General features: G+C 42.4%; 1 protein-coding gene across 14 annotated transcripts in view; it reads left to right on the forward strand.

Moving 5' to 3' along the window:
- The window catches only part of LOC112232337 (pleckstrin homology domain-containing family A member 5), a 111,791-nt gene that overhangs the window by 56,007 nt on the left and 32,361 nt on the right, over positions 1 to 23,423 (forward strand). For 12 of the 14 annotated variants that reach the window (XM_042323408.1, XM_042323413.1, XM_042323412.1 and 9 more), the window contains 5 exons: positions 1,140 to 1,512; positions 5,621 to 5,841; positions 10,329 to 10,601; positions 10,806 to 11,079; positions 11,318 to 11,401. In XM_042323408.1, the coding sequence (XP_042179342.1) occupies positions 1,140 to 1,512; positions 5,621 to 5,841; positions 10,329 to 10,601; positions 10,806 to 11,079; positions 11,318 to 11,401 (1,225 nt within the window). The remainder of the gene's footprint in view (positions 1 to 1,139; positions 1,513 to 5,620; positions 5,842 to 10,328; positions 10,602 to 10,805; positions 11,080 to 11,317; positions 11,402 to 23,423) is intronic. The other 2 variants (XM_042323409.1, XM_042323419.1) reach the window with 1 other exon arrangement.

Genomic DNA, 23,423 nt, shown 5'->3' on the forward strand with positions numbered 1-23,423 from the left:
TCTTACTTTTCTTTCTATCTCTTTTTCTCTGTGCCTCTATTCCACTCTCTATCTCGCTCACCATCTTCTCACTTTTCACTCTCTCTTAACACTGAGATTCCCACACTGTCTTCCGGTGGATTGCCTTTGTTGATGTGACCTTCAGCTCATACAAGGCAAAGGACCAATGGTATCCATTACCTTGAGAGAGCCAAGGCACCAACCTGTTTAACAGATATGTGTGCGCGCCTGCATGTGTGTGTGTGGAACTCATATGGAACTGCATGAGTGCTTGACCCCAGAGAGGTCAGGGAGGGTTTGCCAGCAGGTCTGATGAGCGGCAGCATCTTCCGGGCCTGTCAGTCTGGACTGGAGTCAGAGCCAATAGTTTATTGGTCTTCTCTGGTTTCCTCTCTCAGCACTGGGCTGGCAGCTGCAGGATCTATTGTAGCTTAGCCCCTCATAGAATCACTTTCCCTTTGTCTCAGAGCAGCAGCAATATCAGCATAAAGCATGGCTGTGTGTCAGAGATGGATCCGGGTTCAAATACTATTTGAAATATTTCAAATCCTTTGAGTTTTTGCTTTAGTCTGTCTGTAATGCCAGTTGGGCGGAATTTGCACTTCTGTGACTATTCTATTGGTTCCATTGTGCCAGGCAAGCTCAATCAATTCCAGATAAAGTAACAGTATTTGAAAACATTCAAAATATTATTTTGAACCCAAGTCTGTCTCAGAGCTGCTGCCCACATATTATAAGGGTTGGCTGAGTGTCAGAGAGGAAGGTTGTTATGAGTGTCAGAGAGGAAGGTTCTATTATGATATATTCTGACTGGATAAAGGACTCAATCATTGCATCTGTGGAAACACTGACATCGGTGCCTTATATAAAGGCTTTGCTTGGCTGATTTAGTTATTGGTCTCTATGTGGGGTGTTGCTCCCTTCTCTCTTTCACTCTCTCCTGTGCAACGGTATCTTGATTATATCTTGTATCTTGGATCGTTGACTTTGCTCTCCTTTAATTCTCTCTCATTCCTCCCTCTCTCCATACCCCTCTCTCCTCATCTTCCTCCTCCTCCCCTCTTCCTCTTCCTCCTCCCCTTTCCTCATCCTCCCATCATCCTCCGATCCATCCTCTCTCCCTCTTTCCATCTCTCCAGCAGGTTAATAAAAGTAGAACCGTGCCGTCCTCAGGACTTCAGTAACCACATTACCCAGAACCACCGACCAGTCCTAACCCGACCAGTGATCCAGAACAACAAGCGGAACCAAGCTGAGACTGAGCAGGAACAGGAACTTTACACCGTTGCTGCCATAACCACGATAACCTCCACCGAGGAGAAGGGGAACAGGAAGCAGTGTGACGCGGAGCGCTACGGTTTCCAGAAAGAAGGAGCAGAGAGAGACCGTCCGCTTACTAAGATCAACAGCATCAAACCTCAGCCGGACCAGGCAGCAGCTGTTGCTGCTAACATCAGAGATGGATCCCCACGACAGGCAGAAACACCAGACAGGCTCTACAGATCCCCACAGGTGAACACAAGATATACAAATGGAAATAAGAACCAGTGGTGGAAAAAGTACTTGAGTAAAAGTAAAGATACCTTAATAGAAAATTACTCAAGTAAAAGTGACTCACACAGTAAATTAGTACTTGAGTAAAAGTCTAAAATATTTGGTTTAAAATATACTTAAGTATTAAAAGTAAAAGTGTGAATAATTTAAAATTCCTTATATTAAGCAAACCAGACTGCACAATTTTTATTTGATTTATTTTACGGATAGCCAGGGGCACACTCCAACAGTCAAACATAATTTAGAAACGATGCATTTGTGTTTAGTGAGTCCGTCAGATCAGAGGCAGTAAGGATGACCAGGGAGGTTCTGTTGATAAGGGTATGAATTGGACCATTTTCTGTCCTACTAAGCATTCAAAATGTAACGAGTACTTTTGGGTGTCAGGGAAAATGTAAGGAGTTAAAAGTACATTATTTTCTTTAAGACTGTAGTGAAAGTAAAAGTTTTCAAAAATATAAATAGTAAAGTACAGATACCCCCAAAAACTACTTAAATATTAATTTAAAGTATTTTTTACTGAAGTACTTTACACCACTGATAAGAACAAAGCACTAGCTTGAAGTCAGCCATGCCTACCTAACAACACTGTTAAATGAACACTTAAGCTGTGACTGACCCTGATATGTATTCTATGATACTGATCAAGACTGTCCCTGATGATCAAGACTGTCCCTGATGGCATCTTCAACACATACACAATACAGTACCAGTCAAAAGTTTGGACACACCTACTCATTCCAGGGTTTTCTTTAATTGTACTCTTTTCTACATTGTAGAATAACAGTGAAGACAGCAAAACTATGAATAACACATATGGAATCATGTAGTAACCAGCCAATTCGAAACATTTCAAGAATTTTAAATGTTTCTTCAAGAGCAGTCGCAAAAACCATCAAGAGCTATGATGACCGCCACAGGAACAGAAGACCCAGAAATACATATGCTGCAGAGGATAAGTTCATTTGAGTTACCAGCCTCAATAATCGTCAATTAACTGCACCTCAGATTGCACTTCACAGAATTCAAGTAACAGACACGTCTCAACATCAACTGTTCAGAGGAGACTGAGTAAATCAGGCCTTCATGGTCGAATTGCTGCAAAGAAACCACTACTAAAGGACACCAATAATAAGAAGAGACGTGCTTGGGCCAAGCAATGGACTGGTGGAAATCTGTCCTTTGGTCTGATGAGTCCAAATATGAGATTTTTGGTTCCAACCGCCATGTCTTTGTGAGACGCAGAGTACGTGAATGGATGATCTCTGCCTGTGTGATTCCCACCGTGAAGCATGGAGGAGGAGGTGTGATGGTGTGGGGATGCTTTGCTGATAACACTGTCTGTGATTTATTTAGAATTCAAGGCACACTTAACCAGCATGGCTACCACAGCATTCTGCAGCGATATGCCATCCCATCTGGTTTGCCCTTAGTGAGACTATCATTTGTTTCTACAGGAAAATTACCCAAAACACACCTCCAGGCTTTGTAAGGGTCATTTGGTCAAGAAGGAAAGTGATTGAGTGCTGCATCAGATGACCTGGCCTCCACAATCCCCCGACCTCAACCCAGTTGAGATGGTTTGGGTTAAGTTGGACCGCAGAGTGAAGGAAAAGCAGCCAACAAGTGCTCAGCATATGTGGGAACTCTTTCAATACTGTTTTTGGTTTCTACATGATTCCATGTGTGTTATTTCATAGTTTTGATGTCTTCACTATTATTCTACAATGTAGAAAATAGTAAAACTATAGAAAAACCCTTGAATGAGTAGGTGTGTCCAAACTTTTGACTGGTACTGTATATACAAAAGTATGTGGACCCCCCTTCAAATTAGGGGATTTGGCTATTTCAGCCAGACCCGTTGCTGACAGGTGTATAAAATCGAGCAAACAGCCAGGCAATCTCTATAGACAAACGTTGGCAGTAGAATGGCTTTACTGAAGAGCTCAGAGACTTTCAATTTGGCACCGTCATAGGATGCCACCTTTCCAACAAGTCAGTTCGTCAAACTTCTGCCGTGCTAGAGTTGCCCCGGTCAACTGTAAGTGCTGGTAATGTGAAGTGGAAACGTCTAGAAGCTCAGCAACTCAGCCGCGAAGAACGGTACCGCCGAGTGCTGAAGAACATAACATAGTCTGTCCTCGGTTGCAACACTCATTACCAAGTTCCAAACTGCCTCTGGAAGCAACGTTAGCACAATAACTGTTCATCAGGAGCTTTATACTGTGAAGGATCCGCCCCTTTTGTCCTTGAAGCAAGGATATGCATATTATTGGTACCAGTTGAAAGGAAACACTTTGAAGTTTGTGGAAATGTGAAAGAAATGTAGGATAATATAACACAATAGATCTGGTAAAAGATAATACAAAGAAAAAAACAACCATTCTTTTTTTTTTTTGCACCATCTTTGAAATGCAAGAGAAAGGCCTTAATGTATAATTCCAGCCCAGGTGCAATGTAGATTTTGGTCACTAGGTGGCAGCTGTGTTTGGCAAAGTTTTAGACTGATGCAATGAACCATTGCATTTCTGCAAAAAATGTTCTATCAAGACTGCCCAAATGTGCATAATTTGTTTGTTATTAAATGGGTTTCCATGGTCGAGCAGCAGCACACAAGCCTAAGTTCACCATGCGCAATGCCATGCATCGGCTGGAGTGGTGTAAAGCTCGCCGCCATTGGACTCTGGAGCAGGTGAAATGCGTTCTCTGGAGTGATGAGTCACACTTCACCATCTGGCAGTCAAACTGACGAATCTGGGTTTGGCGGATGCCAGGAAAACGATACCTGCCCCAATGCTTAGTGCCAACTGTAAAGTTTGGTGGAGGAGGAATAAGGATCTGGGGCTGTTTTTCATGGTTCAGGCTAGGCCCCTTAGTTCCAGTGAATGGAAATCTTAACGCTACAGCATATAATGACATTCTAAATGATTCTGTGCTTCCAACTTTGTGGCAGCAGTTTGGGAAAGGCCCTCTCCTGTTTCAGCATGACTATGTCCCCGTGCACAAAGCGAGGTCCATACCGAAATGGTTTGTCGAGATCGTGTGGAAAAACTTGACTGGCCTGCACCGAGCCCTTATCTCAACCATGAATTGGAAAGCCGACTGCGAGCCAGGCCTAATCGTCCAACATCAGTGCCTGACCTCACTAATGCTCTTGTGGCTGAATGGAAGCCTGTCCCCTCAGCAATGTTCCAACATCTAGTGGAAAGCCTTCACAGAAGAGTGGAAGATGTTATAGCAGCAAAGGGGGAACCAACACCATATTAATGCCCATGATTTTGGAACGAGATGTTCGACGAGCAGGTGTACACATTCTTTTGGTTTTGGTGGTGTAGTTCTGCGCTATAGATCGAATCAGAGTTAGATTATTTGTTACACTGTATTTTTTTCATTTGGTCCAGTTGGTTTCACATTCTCTTTGGTCTTCCAACAATATTCTGGAAGAAAACAGTGCAATAGGCGCTCTAACTGCGACGTGCAGAGCCTAGGCTATATTCAGTAGCCTATGTCCCCTGTATAGCCCCGGCCACCCCTAATTATGCACTCATAAAGGCACTGCTACTCACAAAATGTTTCAAAGATATCAAGTTGGAATAATGTGTAATCAATTGCTCACAGTCAAACAATCACTATTACTGCAAGCCTCTCGTTCTTTTCCTGTGTTTGGTCCGGACTGTGTTCACACGTACAACGAACCTTACCATGGTACAAATGGAGAATGACCGAGACCACTCTTTTTTAGTGAACCACAGTGTGACTTTTGGTGCTCTTCTGAGTGTGGATAGTGTGTTCACACCAGTCCAAACTAACCAAACTAAGGGGGTAAATGCACCAGAGTTTGGTAAAACCGCTCCAAAACAATTTGGTGTGAAGGCCACCTTAATGATATACATTTTATTGCTGTTGTTTCCTTTATTGGTATACTCTATTTTATGTAATTTTTATTAGTTGAAACATTGTTCATTGTAAATTGCAGATGTAGTCTTTTATTGTAATTTTCATCCATTTCAAGGAGAGCTTTTGGTATTTCTACAATGTGAGAATAAGTTTGAACTTCAAACTCTAGGTGAATGGGTCCAGGGACCAGAGCCCAGGGGAGATGATGGCCCACCACGAGCCCCACCAGACCCCCTCCATCCTGGGCAGCATGACCCCTACCACTCCTACCCCCCAGTACCCCCAGCAAGAGCCTGAGCCCAGGGCCCTGACCAGGACCAGCTCCATGCAGCAGCTGGAACAGTGGGTCCGCACACAGAGAGTACGCAACCAGGACGACGACACTAGAAGGTGGGTGGGTGGGTGGGTATTTTCTTGGTGTCCCAAAATGTTATCTCAGAGAACTTGAAATGTGTATGTATTCCTGGACTGAACAAATAATTCCGGAATAGAAAGTCAATTTTGAAGCCAATACAGTAAATGACTGCATGAACTGCCTCAGTTCCTTCACTTCTGGTGCAGTTTTTTTATTTTTTTTTTACATATTTGTGATCACTACAAGTAGTGTGCATGACTTGTTTTTCTTCATTTTTTACACATTGTTCACCGAGCTCTCTGATACTTTTTCAGACCCACAAAATAGTGTGCGTCCTCTCTCTGATCCAAACCCTTTTAGAAATGTAAAGCCCTCTGTAGTTTCCTACTTTTTGATTACAGTCACACTGACCAGACCAGAAGACATACTGTAGGCCTACCCTTGATGCCAAATTTATGAGAGTCTGCTCCTGTCTTCAGTGCAGTAGAGGTTATTGTAGGACAGTTAATTGTGTATTGTTCTTTCTGAACTGTAAGAAAAATGGATCAATACAGTATTCTTCTTCTTATAGCCTGTATCATCTGACAGCAGAGGAAAGAGAGGAGTGAAAGTGAACTAGTCTTAGTCCTGTTAGAAATTCTGAATCATGCAGCAGCCCAGCAACAGCATCTAGTGACAGACCGCGCGCGCGCGCGCGTGTGTGTGTGTGTGTGTGTGTGTGTGTGTGTGTTTACAAAACACTGCAGTTTAAAGCACCTCTTTTTTTTAAACAAGAATGACAATTATTACATCCATTATTTTAAGCCACACATATTTGGCATGAACTATGACTATGAAACCAAGCAGGCAGCAGCATTTGCAAACGCTACAGTTTAAAGTGCGTATTAAAGTGAGAATAGTCATTCTGCAATATGAGATCATTGCTGGGTGTTTGGATTTCAGTATTGTGTTAAATCTGTACCTCGAGCCAAACAGAACAGATAGGAACTCATAAATCATTCATGGTAATGCAGTAAACCACAGAGATGCAGAGGTAAACAATGACAGTACATTGGGCAGAGGACGAGAGATGGACTGACTAACCGACTGCTCATCTGGGCAAGTTGGTGTTCATTAGGCACCAAATGGAATAAAATGGACTGAAGCAGGGAGGAATTATCTGGACTCTGGTCTAATAAGAACAACTTTTTTTTCATTTTAAGAGTCAAAATGTTTTGCTACTGTGCTTTACTGAACACAACCCAGGGCTTGCCCGCTTAATTGGGGGAGGAATGCTCAGCTTGACCCATCCAGCCAGATCCTTCAGAGCATCACCTCATCTTAATTTGGGCTATGGCCTGATATCTCCATCCAGACAGGTGCCACTTAAATGTTTGCACCATCTGAACTCCTACTTCTCCAGCAGTGTGTGTTTGTGTGTGCGTTCGTGCTCTGTTTACCATTACTGGGCATAAATGGTCTCCATGCCTCACCCCAACCTGCTCCACAGCAGCAGTTACACATGATGCTTCATTTCCCCCAGTAGCAGTCTCCAGTCTCTAGTTGTGTTATCCAGCATCTGTAAGTGAGGGTAATAGGCTGCTCTGGCTATCTTTTCTTTCTGTTTCTGGCTATGTCTCAGTCTCTATCTGCACTGTCTCTAACCTGTGCAAATATTTTTGGTTGGTAGAATAATCATATTTGGCTTAAAGGTGTTTCTTCTCTTTCCTTTGAAGCATGTCGGTGTGTGCGTACGTTTGCTCACACACTTCACACTCCTCAAACACCATGGTGTGTTTATCATATCTGTTACACACACACACATGGGTTATGGCAGCTGACAAATGATTGAAAATAACAGTGGCTAAGGGTTCATAGCACAGATGAACTCACCACAAGGTTGGACAAAAAATGTAATCTGGATTTCAGCTAGGAAAATGTGTCGTTAACAGTGTGTGTATGCACTCGCAGGATAGTGGTGAGCAGTTTTACAATTAAAGCTACTTGCTGTTAGCATGTATATAAAGTTTCATAGATACAGAGTTTGCTAAGGAGAGGAAGTCTTTAACTCTTCATTGAGTGTATTTGTCCTCCAGTGATGTGTTTTCTTCATCCTCTGCATACAGTGCATTCGGAAAGTATTCAGACCCATTGACTTTTTCCACATTTTGTTACTTTACAGCCTTCTTCTAAAATGTATTTTCCCTCATTTAATCTATGTACAATACCACATAATGACAAAGCAAAAACAGATTTTTAGAAATGTTTGCAAATGTATAAAATAAAAAAAACTGAAATCACATGAACATTCAGACCCTTTATTCAGTACTTTCTTGAAGCACCTTTGGCAGCGATTAGAGCCTTGAGTCTTCTTGGGTATGATGCTACAAGCTTGGCACATCTGTATTTGGCGAGTTTCTCCCATTTTTCTCTGCAGATCCTCTCAAGCTCTGTCAGGTTGGATGGGGAGCCCTGATGCACAGCTATTTTCAGGTCTCTCCAGAGATGTTCGATCGGGTTCAAGTCTGGGCTCTGGCTGGGCCACTCAAGGACGTTCAGAGACTAGTCCCGAAGCCACTCCTGCGTTGTCTTGGCTCAGTCCAAGGAGTTCAATCTTGGTTTCATCAGACCAGAGGATCTTGTTTCTCATGGTCTGAGTTCTTTAGGTGCCTTTTGCCAAAATCCAAGTTGGCTGTCATGTGCCCTTTACTGAGGAGTGACTTCCGTCTGGCCACTCTACCATAAAGGCCTGATTGGTGGAGTGCTGCAGAGATGGTTGTCCTTCTGGAAGGTTCTCCACAGAGGACCTCTGGAGCTCTATCAGAGAGACCATTGGGTTCTTGGTCACCTCCCTGACCAAGGCTCTTCTCCCCCGATTGATCAGTTTGGACGGGCGGGCAGCTCTACGAAGAGTCTTGGTGGTTCCAATCTTCTTCCATTTAAGAATGATGGAGGACACTGTGTTCTTGGGGACCTTCAAAGCTGCAGAAATGTTTTGGTACACTTCCCCAGGTCAGTGCTTCGACACAATCCTGTCTCGGACAATTCCTTTGACCTCATGAATTGATTTTAGCTCTGACATGCATTGTCAACTGTGGAACCTTATGTAAACAGGTGTGTGCCTTTCCTAATCATGTCAAATCAATTGAATTTACCACAGATGGACTCCAATCAAGTTGTAGAAACATCTCAAGGATGATCAGTGGAAACAGGATGCACCCAAGCTCAATTTCGAGTCTCATAGCAAAGAGTCCGAAATTTTATTTTATATGCATTTGCAAAAACATCTAGAAACCTTTTTCTCTTTGTCATTAGGGGGTATTGTGTATAGATTGATGAGGATATATATATTTTTTAATCAATTTTAGAATAAGGCTGTAACATAACAAACTGTTTAAATACTCTGAATGCACTGTATATCACTGAAATTGACCTACAGCCCAAATCAATTTTCTCTATATACTGGTGTTATATATTGTCAAATCAAAGGGTAACAGGATACCAAACCTTTATTACTCTCTTGAACCATATGGGTACAGCAATCTGGGATATTCTGATTGAATATGTCTGTAAACACACCAGCCAGCTGGTCTGCACATGCTCTGAGGACGCGGCTAGGGATGCCGTCTGGGCCGGCAGGGTTAATACATTTACATGTTTTACTCACGTTGGCCACTGTGAAGGAAAGCCCACAGGTTTTGGTGCGGGCCTTGTCAGTGGCATTGTATTGTCCTCAAAGCAAGCAAAGAAGTTGTTTAATTTGTCTGGCAGCAAAACATTGGTGTCCGCGACGGGGCTGGTTTTCTTTTTGTAATCCGTGATTGATTGTAGACCCTGCAACATACGTCTCGTGTCTAAGCCGTTGAATTGCGACTCTACTTTGTCTCTATACTGATGCTTAGCTTGTTTGATTGCCTAGCTGAGGGAATAGCTACACTGTTTGTATTTGGTCATGTTTTCGGACGCTTTGCCATGATTAAAAGCAGTGGTTCGGGCTTTCAGTTTTGCGCAAATGCTGCCATCAATCTACGGTTTCTGGTTAGGGAAGGTTTTAATAGTCACTGTGGGTACAACATCACTGATGCACTTGCTAATAAACTCGCTGAACGAGTAAGCGTATACATCAATGTTGTTGTCTGAGGCTATCTGGAACATATCCCAGTCCACGTGATCGAAGCAATCTTGAAGCGTAGATTTCGATTGGTCGGACCAGCGTTGGGGCGGCAGGTAGCCTAGTGGTTAGAGCGTTGGACTAGTAGCTGAAAGGTTGCAAGATTGAATCCCTGAGCTGACAAGGTAAAAATCTGTCGTTCTGCCCCTGAATAAGGCAGTGAACCCACTGTTCCTAGGCAGTCATTGAAAATAAGAATTTCTTCTTAACTGACTTGCCTAAAGGTACAAAATTGTTTTAAAAAAAACAGACCCGAGCATGGGCATTTCCTTTTTAGTTTCTGTCTATAGGCTGGGAGCAACAAAATGGAGTTGTGGTCAGATTTGTCTTGATCACATCTCTGATCCTCCTCTTTCTCTTCTCTCTTCTCAGTATCATGTCGTACCAGACCCTACCTAGGAACATGCCCAGCCACCGGGCACCTCCAGTCATGCCCCACTGTGGGGACCCTGGCTACCGTACCTTACCCAGGAACAGCATGGTGCGGCCGGACAGTATCTGCAGCATGTCCCCTAACACATACGACCAGGCCCTAGGCATGGGGCTGGGCCTGGGGATCTCGCCTGCAGACAAGAGGCGCTCCATGAGGGACGACACCATGTGGCAGCTGTACGAGTGGCAGCAGAGAATGGGCTACACTCCCAGGTAGGCATGAGACTTTAGAAATATAATTTCTAGAATTGGAATTCCCATTCAAGTTAATGTTCTGTAATGCTGGACCGTCAGCCATATAGAGCGTACCCATGAGTGCACCAGTCAAATTGCAGCGGTCTGAATTGGAATTTCCATTGACTTCCTGAATTGACGGAATTGAAATGAAATGTACCCTAAGCAGTATGTCACACCTAGCCCCAGGCCAACGTCGTCCACGCCCGGGCCGTATGGGACCCTGCCCAGCCCCAAGACCATGATCAACTTGTCTGAGCACCAGGGTGACAGTCACCAATCTATCCAATCTATCCCCCCCTCGCCTTCCCACGGCTCCTTGTCCATGTACGGAGGCTACTCGCCACTCCGCTCCTCCTACAACCACAGCTCCACTAGGTCAGAAGTGGGCTTGCCTGTATACCAGGGGGATATCACTATAGACAGGAGACACAGCAGGACATCACACCTCAATAAGGTGAGAGGACTAGTATGGACCTGGGTCTTCTAACACCTGGCTGTATTATTATTATTTTTGCAACGTGACATGAGTATCAACAATTCTTATTGAACAATTGCAGGAAGTTCCTCCATAGTCCAGTCTGTTTTCATCCGTTTGGTGCCTAATGAAGACAACCCTGGCCCGCAATGGGGATGTATGCTTGCTGAAAATTCCCCTGATTGAATACAACCCTGCCTCTCTCTCTCTTCTCCAGTATGCCTACCCACCTGACAGGAGGCCAATGCCAGCTGGGATCCCTGTCCAGACCATCACTGCCCAATCTCTGCAAGGCAAAACAGTCAGTTCACTTCCCTCTCTCTCTCTCCTACTTTCCCTCCCTCGTGTCTGGTCTGGCCTACTGTACCATGCCCTTGGCCTTGATACACAGCCAGGCTCACTTCTGTGATATATCGTCAACTTATAACTCTTATAAAACATTTAAAATTGATTGGTTGATTAAAGTAAGGAAATACAGTATGTTTTCAAAGCACTAGCTGCAGTTTTGGAATAATAGATGTGTCTCATCTATTTAAGGCTTTTTGCAAACTGTGCAGCTACAGTGTGCCTAGGCAGGTTCCAGGATGAAATATGCAACCAAAACATTGTTTTGATGAAGGCAAATAGCATATCCTTGCTCACACACTTTTTCAGTTCTGCCCAGAAATGTTCAATAAGATTGAGGTCAGGGCTTTGTGATGGCCACTCCAATACCTTGACTTTGTTGTCCTTAAGCCATTTCGTCACGACTTAGGAAGTATGCTTGGGGTCATTGTCCATTTGGAAGACCCATTTGCAACCAAGCTTTAACTTCCTGACTGAAGTTGAGATGTTGCTTCAATATATCCACATAATTTTCCTGCCACATGATGCCATCTATTTTGTGAAGTGCACGAATCCCTCCTGCAGCAATGCACCCCCACAACATGATGCTGCTACCCCCATAATATGATGCTGCTACCCCCATGCTATACGGTTGGGATGGTGTTCTTCGGCTTGCAAGTCTCCCCCTTTTTCCTCCAAACATAACGATGGTCATTATGGCCAATCAGTTATATTTGTGTTTCATCAGACCATAGAACATTTCTCCAAAAAGTATGATCTCTCGTGTCCCCATGTGCAGTTGCAAACCGTAGTCTGTTTTGGAGCAGTGGCTTCTTCCTTGCTGAGCGGCCTTTCAGGTTATGTCGATATAGGACTCATTTTACTGTGGATATATATACTTTTGTACCTGTTTCCTGCAGCATCTTCACAAGGTCCTTTGCTGTTGTTCTGGAATTGATTTGCACTTTTCGCACCAAAGTACGTTCATCTCTAGGAGACAGAATGCGTCTCCTTCCTGAGCGGTATGTTGCCTACGTGGTCCCATGGTGTTTAAACTTGCGTACTATTGTTTGTACAGATGAACGTGGTGCCTTCAGGCATTTGGAAATTGCTTCCAAAGGATGAACTATACTTGTGGAGGTCTACAATTTGTTTTCAGAGGCCTTGGCTGATTTCTTTTGCTTTTCCGATGATTCAAGCAAAGAGGCACTGAGTTTGAAGGTAGGCCACGAAATACATCCACAGGAACACCTCCAATTGACTGAAATTATGTCCATTAGCCTATCAAAAGCTTCTAAATCCATGACATCATTTTCTGGAATTTTCCAAGCTGTTTAAAGGCACAGTCAACTTAGTGTATGTAAACTTCTGACCCACTGGAATTGTGGAGCAGGGAATTATAAGTGAAATAATATGTCTGTAAACAATTATTGGAAAATTACTTGTGTCATGCACAAAGTAGATGTTAACTGACTTGCCAAAACTACAGTTTGTTAACAAGAAATTTGTGGAGTGGTTGAAAAAGGAGTTTTAATGACTCCAACCTAAGTGTATGTAAACTTCCGACTTCAAATATATATCATTCTATTGGTTGCAAGAATTTTATATAATAATTTAAATAAAAAAATGTGAAGTTTTGAATCCAGTGTCGTTTGGAGTATCAGTTCATAAACCATGTGCCATGGAATCGGTACGTCGAAAAGCTCTTCCCAACTATTTTGCAATCTATATGGCAGCGCTGTAATTGTTTTGGTCCTTAAATTAAACTGGTGTACTTTTTTATTTATCACAATTTTCTTTAACCAATTATGGTCTTTAACGCAGGGCCGACAGACAAGTTTCCCCCTTTCCACTTTCCTCTTCCATTTTTGCAGTAATCCTGCAATTAGTTGCTTGTAGTTTTGGGTAGAGCAGACATTTCCATATATTTTTGTTTCCTGCATGTGTGACATAACTCCACCAGCCTATTATGATATAATTAGAAAGATTATACCTTTTTTATTTTTTATATCTATTAGTATTTGAATTTAACCATAACATTTGTTGTATTATTTGTTCTGTTCTTCTCAGGTGGATTAAATTGGATTTGAAACCAACTTTCTATGGCTTGTTTTAAAAATAGCGATATTTGTGAGATTATTTCCTTTTCAAATAACTGAAAGTGAGAGGTTGAAATCTGAATACCTTTTTTTGACTGAAGCCGTAAGTGAGAGATCTAATGCTTTAATATTTAATCATTTCTGTCTTCCAAATTTATATTCCTTACGGCTTGCCATTCCAAATAATATTGAATATTTTTTTCTCATATATTTTAAATAACTGTCCGCTAGGTGTAGGCAATACCATAATCAAATACAGTAGGTAAACTGGGATATGACTAAAGAGTTCATCTGGATGATTTTTCCACAAATAGACAGCTATTTTCCTTTTCATGGTAGCTAGATCTTACCTATTTTTGCTAACTTTATATAAACATTTATTGGAAACAGATCATTTATTTGTTCTGGGATATGTATACTGAGTATGTCCACATCACCGTCAGACCATATTATTGGTAAACTATAATGTAATAGTTGTATTTTTTACTTATCCAATACCTAATATAGTACACATCATAATTTCTTGTAATCCAGAGAGGTTAGAAAAAGTATCTTTGATCCTCTATGAGGCTGTTGAGTGATTCTAATTGTGGATTTAAAATAAAACATGAATCATCCGCATACAAGGACACCTTTTGTTTTTAAGCCCTGGATTTCTAACCCCTTGATATTATTGTTGGATCTGATTTTAATAGCTAACATTTCGATGGCCATAATAAATAGATATGCCGATAGTGGACAACCTTGTTTTACTCCTCTTGACAGTTTAAAACTTTCTGAGAAGTAGCCACTATTTACTATTTTACAACTAGGGTTATTATACATGACTTTAACCCATTTTATAAGAAATTCTCTAAAATGTAAATGTTCCAGGCATTTATATATAAACTCCAGTCGTACTTTATCAAAAGCCTGGTTTCCCAGATTTTCTCATTAATTGAGGTAACGTACGCCGAAGAGACACACACAGCTTACTCCCTAAAAAGAATCTCAGCAGATGTTGCCCGGAAATTAGAAACTCCAACTTAGTGATCTTGAAAAGTGGACCGACTAAGTAGGCTTAGTGGGGTTGGGTACAGTAATGAATTCAGGACTTTGTTTTTTAAGTGTCTTTTAAGTCGTCAGACAGGGATTTAAGTCATGTAGGGCACCCAAACTTGTGATTGGAAACGGTTGTTTGTGATCAAGGGGTTAATAGTCGCAACACTGCATGAATAATGGTGACACTTTTGTCAATGGTGTGACATTGATTTTCTTCACCTAGTCGTCATGGCATTCACGCAGTCAGTGGTGTTGTGTGACACATGACATGCCTATGACCTATTATGCAATACAACACAGTAAGAAAAATAGTGGGGTTTTCTATCCTCCCTTTACTCACATTCATCTTCTCATGTCCAACATTTTGTCCTTCTATGTATCTCTTAGATCTGACTTGTTTGCCCTGTCTGTCTGTCTGTCTGTCTGTCTGTCTGTCTGTCTGTCTGTCTGTCTGTCTGTCTGTCTGTCTGTCTGTCTGTCATTTTCTATCTTTCTGTACATCCTTCTGTCTGTTTCTTATGCCTAACTCTCCTTGCCCTCTCCCTTTTTCTCTTTCCTCTCCTCTTTGCTATCCTCTGCACTGCTGACCAACGCTAGAATGCCATTTTGTCTCATCACCCCCAGAGGAACCTCATGTGTCTGGATAACCAGGTGGGGTAACTCTAACACATGGTTCTTATTTTGGGACGGATCTACCTACCGAGTTTCAGACTTGCTCTGTCTGTGTGTCTTTGTGGATGGATATGCTGTCTAAAAGTAGTTGTTTTTCCAAGCTGCATTCGAGATGTAGGTCAATATTTGATCTATTATGATTTAAAAAGGTGGAGCTAGCATAATTGACAGTCAGTGTTGTTTCTAAACTGTTCCCATAGTGCTCCTCCTCCTTTCCTCCATAATGAACAGATGAAGGAAAATTAGCCTTTAATCGTGATGATTCACACATTGATAGAGAACTCAGCCCCCAGACCTCAACAGTACCACCACAACTCAAGAGTAAGGTATTGGCCAGCCAACGCCGGCAAAACATTGATTTCTTCAATCCATCCACAGTTGTTTATTTGGTATGTCTTGCTCCTGCAATCCTCCTCTGGTGGCAAAATCTTTCATGGCATCTCAATATCTCCTCCCTGTATTGTTTGTGAATGTAGCACTTCTCATTCATACAGCTTTTACTCTACTGTCTCCTCTATTTGTTGGAAAGTCATACCACCAATGTGAGCATGGTTTGCATACAGTATATTATATTGTTGTTTTGCCAGTGTTATGGGTCGCACAACTCTGTTTCCACCAGTCTCAGTATGGGCAGTGAGAATTACCACTTAAAACAAACTATTTGATTAGGTCTTATGTAGCAAAATTTGATTTATTTTTAATTTTTACATTGGATAAAAGTAGAGACTGAGAGCTAAAAAATTGTATGTCATACACTACAGTTGAGGAACAATGGGGAAGTAATTCTGCTTTGAAAGTTGATCAACTTGTAGCCCGACTTTTGAGGAAATGGTCCTTGAATGTTTTGGTACACCTATTTGGAGAGCGCTTCTTTGTCTACACCCATTCACACCCTCTTAAGCCTTAATAACACATATGGAATCATGTAGTAACCCAAAAGGTGCTAAACAAATCAAAATATATTTTATATTTGAGATTCTTCAAATAGCCACCCTTTGCCCTGATGACAGCTTTGCAGACTCTTGGCATTCGCTCAACTAGCTTCACCTGGAATGCAGTTCAATTAACAGGTGTGTCTTCTTAAAAGTTAATTTGTGGAATTTCTTTCCTTCTTATTGCGCTTGAGCCAATCAGTTGTTTTGTGACAAGCTAGGGGTGGTATACAGAAGATCGCCCTATTTAGTATAACACCAAGTCCATATTATGACAAGAACAGCTCAAATAATACTTTAAGACGTGAAGGTCAGTCAATACGGAAAATTTCAAGAACTTTGAAAGTTTCTTCAATTACTGTTGCAGAAACCATCGAGCGCTAGGATGAAACTGGCTCTCATGAGGACAACCACAGGAAGGGAAGACTCAGAGTTACCTCTGCTGCAGAGGAGAAGTTACCAGCTTCAGAAATTGCAGCTCAAATAAATGCTTCACAGAGTTCAAGTAACAGACACATCTCAACATCAACTGTTCAGAGGTAACTCAGGCCTTCATGGTTGAATTGCAGCAAAGAAACCACTAATAAGGACACCAATAATAAGAAGAGACTTGCTTGGGCCAAGAAACATGAGCAATGGACATTAGACCGGTGGACATTTATCCTTTGGTCTGGAGTCAAAATATGAGATTTTTGGTTCCAACCACCGTGTCTTTGTGAAATGCGATGTGGGTGAACAGATGACCTCCACATGTGTATTTCCCACCCGTAAAGCATGAAGGAGGTGGTGTTATTTTGTGGGGGTACTTTTCTGGTGACACTGTCTGTGATTTATTTAGAATTCAAGGCACACTTAACCAGCATGGTTCCCTCAACATTCTGCAGTGATATGCCATTCCATCTGTTTTGGGCTTTTTCAACAGGACAATGACCCAACGCACCTAGAGGCTGTGTAAGGGCTATTTTACTAAGGAGAGTGATGGTGTGCTGCATCAGATGACCTGGCCTCCACATTCCACCGACCTAAACCAAATTGAGATGGTTTGGGATGAGTTGGACCGCAGAGTGAAGGCAAAGCAGCCAACAAGTGCTCAGCATATGTGGGAATTCCTTCACCACAGTTGAAAAATCATTCCAGGTGATGCTGGTTGAGAGAATGCCAAGAGTGTGCAAAGCTGTCATCAAGACAAGCATGGCTATTTGAAGAATTTTGAAGAATCTCAAACACAGACATGGTAGACTAGAACCATTTAATTCCGTTTTGTTTATAGCTACATCTTGTTTGGCCAGCTTTGTGTCAAGTCACTCCAGTTCATACTGACCGTGGCATGTGCAGAAAGTAGCCCATCACTCTTTCCTACTGATCTGTCTATAGTGCCTGCTAAATACAGGGCATCAATGATGTTGAGAAAAGTAAGAAAACCTTTATAGTTCGATGGCTCATGTTCAATCTTTCAAAAACGGAGCGGTAGAAATGTAACGTGTGTGCTGGGAGTTGGGAAGCAAGTTCAGGGTGTGAATCATTTCATCAATAAATGAAACATATTACAAAACAAGAAACACGAACAACACTGTGTCGCCCGCGTGCTAGCGTAATGGCGGCTTCCCTGTTCCATCTACTGCTGCCCCCTGGACACTATGATCACTTGGCTACATAGCTGATGCCTGCTGGACTGTCCATTAATCACGGTACTCCATTCTGTTTATTTATTTATTTTATCTGTCGGCCCCAGCCACAAACTCAGGCTCTGTGTGTAGTTAATCCGACCCTCTCTGCCTAGTCATCGCCATTTTACCTGCTGTTGTTGTGTTAGCTGATTAGCTGTTGTTGTCTCACCTGTTGTTTTAGCTAGCTCTCCCAATCAACACCTGCAATTACTTTATGCCTCGCTGTATGTCTCTCTCAAATGTCAATATGCCTTGTATACTGTTGTTCAGGTTAGTTATCATTGTTTTAGTTTACAATGGAGCCCCTAGTTCCACTCTTCATACCTCTGATACCTCCTTTGTCCCACCTTCCACATATTTTTTTGACTTCACCCATTACAACCAGCATGTCCAGAGATACAACCTCTCTTATCATCACCCAGTGCCTGGGCTTACCTCCACTGTACCCGCACCCCACCATACCCCTGTCTGCGCATTATGCCCTGAATATATTCTACCATGCCCAGAAATCTGGTCCTTTTATTCTTTGTCCCCAACGCTCTAGGCGACCAGTTTTGATAGCCTTTAGCCGCACCCTCATCCTACTCATCCTCTGTTCCGCTAGTGATGTGGAGGTAAACCCAGGCCCTGCATGTCCCCAGGCACCCTCATTTGTTGACTTCTGTGATCGAAAAAGCCTTGGTTTCATGCATGACAACATCAGAAGCCTCCTCCCTAAGTTTGTTTTACTCACTGCTTTAGCACACTCTGCCAACCCTGATGTCCTTGCTGTGTCTGAATCCTGGCTTAGGAAGGCCACCAAAAATTCTGAGATTTCCATACCCAACTATAACATTTTCCGTCAAGATAGAATTGCCAAAGGGGGAGGAGTTGCAGTCTACTGCAGAGATAGCTTGCAAAGTAATGTCATACTTTCCAGGTCCATACCCAAACAGTTCGAACTTCTAATTTTAAAAATGAATCTCTCCAGAAATAAGTCTCTCACTGTTGCTGCCTGCTACCGACTCCCCTCAGCTCCCAGCTGTGCCCTGGACACCATTTGTGAATTGATCGCCCCCCATCTAGCTTCAGAGTTTGTTCTGTTAGGTGACCTAAACTGGGATATGCTTAACACCCTGGCAGTCCTACAATCTAAGCTAGATGCCCTCAATCTCACACAAATCATCAAGGAACCTAGCAGGTACAACCCTAAATCTGTAAACATGGGCACCCTCATAGACATTATCCTGACCAAACAGTCAGCCACCAATTGTGCAAGTTCTCCCACTTAAAAAGATGAGAGATGCCTGTAATTTTCATCATAGGTACACTTCAACTATGACAGACAAAATGAGGAAAAAAATCCAGAAAATCACATTGTATGATTTTTTTATGAATTTATTTGCAAATTATGGTGGAAAATAATTATTTGGTCAAGATCAAAAGTTTATCTCAATACTTTGTTTTATACCCTTTTGTTGGCAATGACAGAGGTCAAAGTTTTCTGTATGTCTTAACAAGGTTTTCACACACTGTTGCTGGTATTTTGCCCATTCCTCCATGCAGATATCCTCTAGAGCAGTGATGTTTTGGGGCTGTTGCTGGGCAACACAGACTTTCAACTCCCTCCAGATATTTTCTATGGGGTTGAGATCTGGAGACTGGCTAGGCCACTCCAGGACCTTGAAATGCTTCTTACGAAGCCACTCCTTCGTTGCCCGGGCGGTGTGTTTTGGGATCATTGTCATGCTGAAAGACCCAGCCACGTTTCATCTTCAATGCCCTTGCTGATGGAAGGAGGTTTTCACTCAAAATCTCACAATACATGGCCCAATTCATTCTTTCCTTTACACGGATCAGTCGTCCTGGTCCCTTTGCAGAAAAACAGCCCCAAAGCATGATGTTTCCACCCCCATGCTTCACAGTAGGTATGGTGTCCTTTGGATGCAACTCAGCATTCTTTGTCCTCCAAACACGACGAGTTGAGTTTTTACCAAAAAGTTATATTTTGGTTTCATCTGACCATATGACATTCTCCCAATCTTCTTCTGGATCATCCAAATGCTCTCTAGCAAACTTCAGACGGGCCTGGACATGTACTGGCTTAAGCAGGGGGACACGTCTGGCACTGCAGGATTTGAGTCCCTGGCGGCGTAGTGTGTTACTGATGGTAGGCTTTGTTACTTTGGTCCCAGCTCTCTGTAGGTCATTCACTAGGTCCCCCCGTGTGGTTCTGGGATTTTTGCTCACCGTTCTTGTGATAATTTTGACCCCACGGGGTGAGCTCTTGCGTGGAGCCCCAGATCGAGGGAGATTATCAGTGGTTTTATATGTCTTCCATTTCCTAATAATTGTTCCCACAGTTGATTTCTTCAAACCAAGCTGCTTACCTATTGCAGATTCAGTCTTCCCAGCCTGGTGCAGGTCTACAATTTTGTTTCTGGTGTCCTTTGACAGCTCTTTGACCTTGGCCATAGTGGAGTTTGGAGTGTGACTGTTTGAGGTTGTGGACAGGTGTCTTTTATACTGATAACAAGTTCAAACAGGTGCCATTAATACAGGTCACAAGTAGAGGACAGAGGAGCCTCTTAAAGAAGAATTTACAGGTCTGTGAGAGCCAGAAATCTTGCTTGTTTGTAGGTGACCAAATATTATTATTTTCCACCATAATTTGAAAATAAATTCATAAAAAATCCTACAAAGATATTTTCTGGATTTTTTTTCTAATTTTGTCTTTCATAGTTGAAGTGTACCTATGATGAAAATTACAGGCCTCTCGTCTTTTTAAGTGGGAGAACTTGCACAATTTGTGGCTGACTAAATACTTTTTTGCCCCACTGTATAGCAATGATGTTGCTCTTGCTGCGGGCGATTCCCTAATCCACCTTTACGAAGACGACACCATTCTGTATACTTCTGGCCCTTCCTTGGACACTGTGCTATCTAACCTCCAAACGAGCTTCAATGCCATACAACACTCCTTCCGTGGCCTCCAACTTCTCTTAAACGCTAGTAAAACCAAAGCATGCTTTTCAACCGTTCGCTGCCTGCACCCGCACACCCGAGTAGCATCATCACCCTGGATGGTTCCGACCTAAAATACGTGGACATCTATAAGTACCTAGGTGTCTGGCTAGACTGTAAACTCTCCTTCCAGACTCATATCAAACATCTCCAATCTAGAATCGGCTTTCTGTTTCGCAACAAAGCCTCTTTCACTCACGCCGCCAAACTTACCCTAGTAAAACATACTATCCTACCGATCCTCGACTTCCGCGATGTCATCTACACAAAATAGCTTCCAATACTCTACTACTCTACTCAGCAAACTGGATGCAGTTCCTCACAGTGCCATCCGTTTTGTTACTAAAACACCTTATACCACCCACCACTGCGACCTGTATGCTCTAGTCGGCTGGCCCTCGCTACATATTCGTCGCCAGACCCACTGGCTCCAGGTCATCTACAAGTCCATGCTAGGTAAAGCTCCGCCTTATCTCAGTTCACTGGTCACGATGGCAACACCCACCCATAGCACGCACTCCAGCAGGTGTATCTCACTGATCATCCCTAAAGCCAACACCTCATTTGGCTGCCTTTCGTTCCAGTTCTCTGTGACTGGAACGAATTACAAAAATCGCTGAAGTTGGAGACTTTTATCTCCCTCACCAACTTTAAACATCTGCTATCTGATCAGCTAACCGATCGCTGCAGCTGTACATAGTCTATCGGTAAATAGCCCACCCAATTCACCTACCTCTCCCCCATACTGTTTTTATTTATTTACTTTTCTGCTCTTTTGCACACCAGTATCTCTACCCGCACATGACCATCTGATCATTTATCACTCCAGTGTTAATCTGCTAAATTGTAATTATTCGCCTACCTCCTCATGCCTTTGGCACACAATGTATACAGACTCTTTCTTTTTTTTCTACTGTGTTATTGACTTGTTTATTGTTTACTCCATGTGTAACTCTGTGTTGTTATCTGTTCACACTGCTATGCTTTATCTTGGCCAGGTCGCTGTTGTAAATGAGAACTTGTTCTCAACTAGCCTACCTGGTTAAATAAAGGTGAAATAAAAAGATAAATAAAAAACAGTGGTTGCTGCATATCCACTATCTACACCTGACTGTCAGAGAAATTACCCCCCCTCCCTGTGATTTCAGAGAGCCTGTATGCTCCATATGGAATGTCACCAACATACCACTTGGTCCACATGCTTTCTTTGTGCTGTGGTGTGGTGCTGACAGAAAACTGTGTGTGTGTGTGTAAGAGAGAAGGAGAAAGATTGCTGTTTGTCTGGACTGTCACGACTTCCACCGAAGTCGGTCCCTCTCCTTGTTCAGGCGGCGTTCGGCGGTCGACGTCACCGGCCTTCTAGCCATCGCCGATCCACTTTTCATTTTACATTTGTTTTGTCTTTGTCTTACACACCTGGTTTCACTCACCCAATTACTTGTTCATTATTTAACCCTCTGTTCCCCCATGTTTGTTTGTGAATGATTTTTCATTGTAAATCGGTCCATTATTGTGGGCTCGCTATATTGCTTTGTATTTGTGTATTTTGAGTAAAGTACTTTGATTACTCATATCTGCTGTCCTGCGCCTGACTCTCTACACCAGCTACACACAGGACCATTACATGGACTGACTTATGTTAATGTATTCTGTAAGGAATGCCCTAGATTGATTTTACTCAATCGATTGTCAGTACAATAGTTTTTCTATTGAATTATTTTGAATTTGATCAATCTATTGGGGTAAAAGCAATTGTCAGTACAATGCATTATGGGTTGTGAAGTAGATGGGGTACCTAGTGACACTAATTAGCAGAGGGACAACCCTCAAACCCTTTCCTCAGACCTCTTCCCTTGTTATTAAGGCCACACTTTTGTCCCAATGAAACTCTTTGCATCACTAGGAGCTAAAGGGAAAGGACAAAGTCAAATCAACTATTGGCCCAATGTTCAGTCACTGTCTCAAATAAACCAATCCTGATTGGGGCATTTTATTTTTCTTAGCATTGTTAATATTATAGGTCTATTTGGCTCTCTATCTATATAAATCTGTGGTCTGTGTGTCAGTTTGGGACACGTTTCAACTGTTCTGTTTTGTAACACTAACCCTAGCCAAGACCACAGAGTCTAGACAAACAGATTCCTCTGAAATCTTTATCCGTGGTAAAGGCCCAATCTGGGATATGCCTGTGAGTAGGAGTGTGATTATGTAGATTATGAAGAGTTGGAGTCCCAGCACAGAGCCTTGGTGCACACCCTGTTATTTTGAATGAAATGTCCTATTTATACATATCACTTATGCCTATAATATCCCCTAGAGTCTGTTGACGCACCAGTGTGTCAATCTTTTTTTACATTTAAATTTTTATTTAACCTTTATTTAACTAGGTAAGTCAGTTAAAAACAAATTCTTATTTACAATCACGGCCTATGAACAGTGGGTTAACTGCTTTGTTCAGGGGCAGAATGACAGATTTTTACCTTGTCATCTCAGGGATTCAATCTAGCAACCTTTCGGTTACTGGCCCAACGCTCTAACCACTAGGCTACCTGCTGCCCCTAATCTAAGTAACATAATTTAAACTA

The sequence above is a fragment of the Oncorhynchus tshawytscha genome, linkage group LG06 (genome assembly GCF_018296145.1).
Source record: "Oncorhynchus tshawytscha isolate Ot180627B linkage group LG06, Otsh_v2.0, whole genome shotgun sequence".
Classification (NCBI taxonomy): domain Eukaryota; kingdom Metazoa; phylum Chordata; class Actinopteri; order Salmoniformes; family Salmonidae; genus Oncorhynchus; species Oncorhynchus tshawytscha.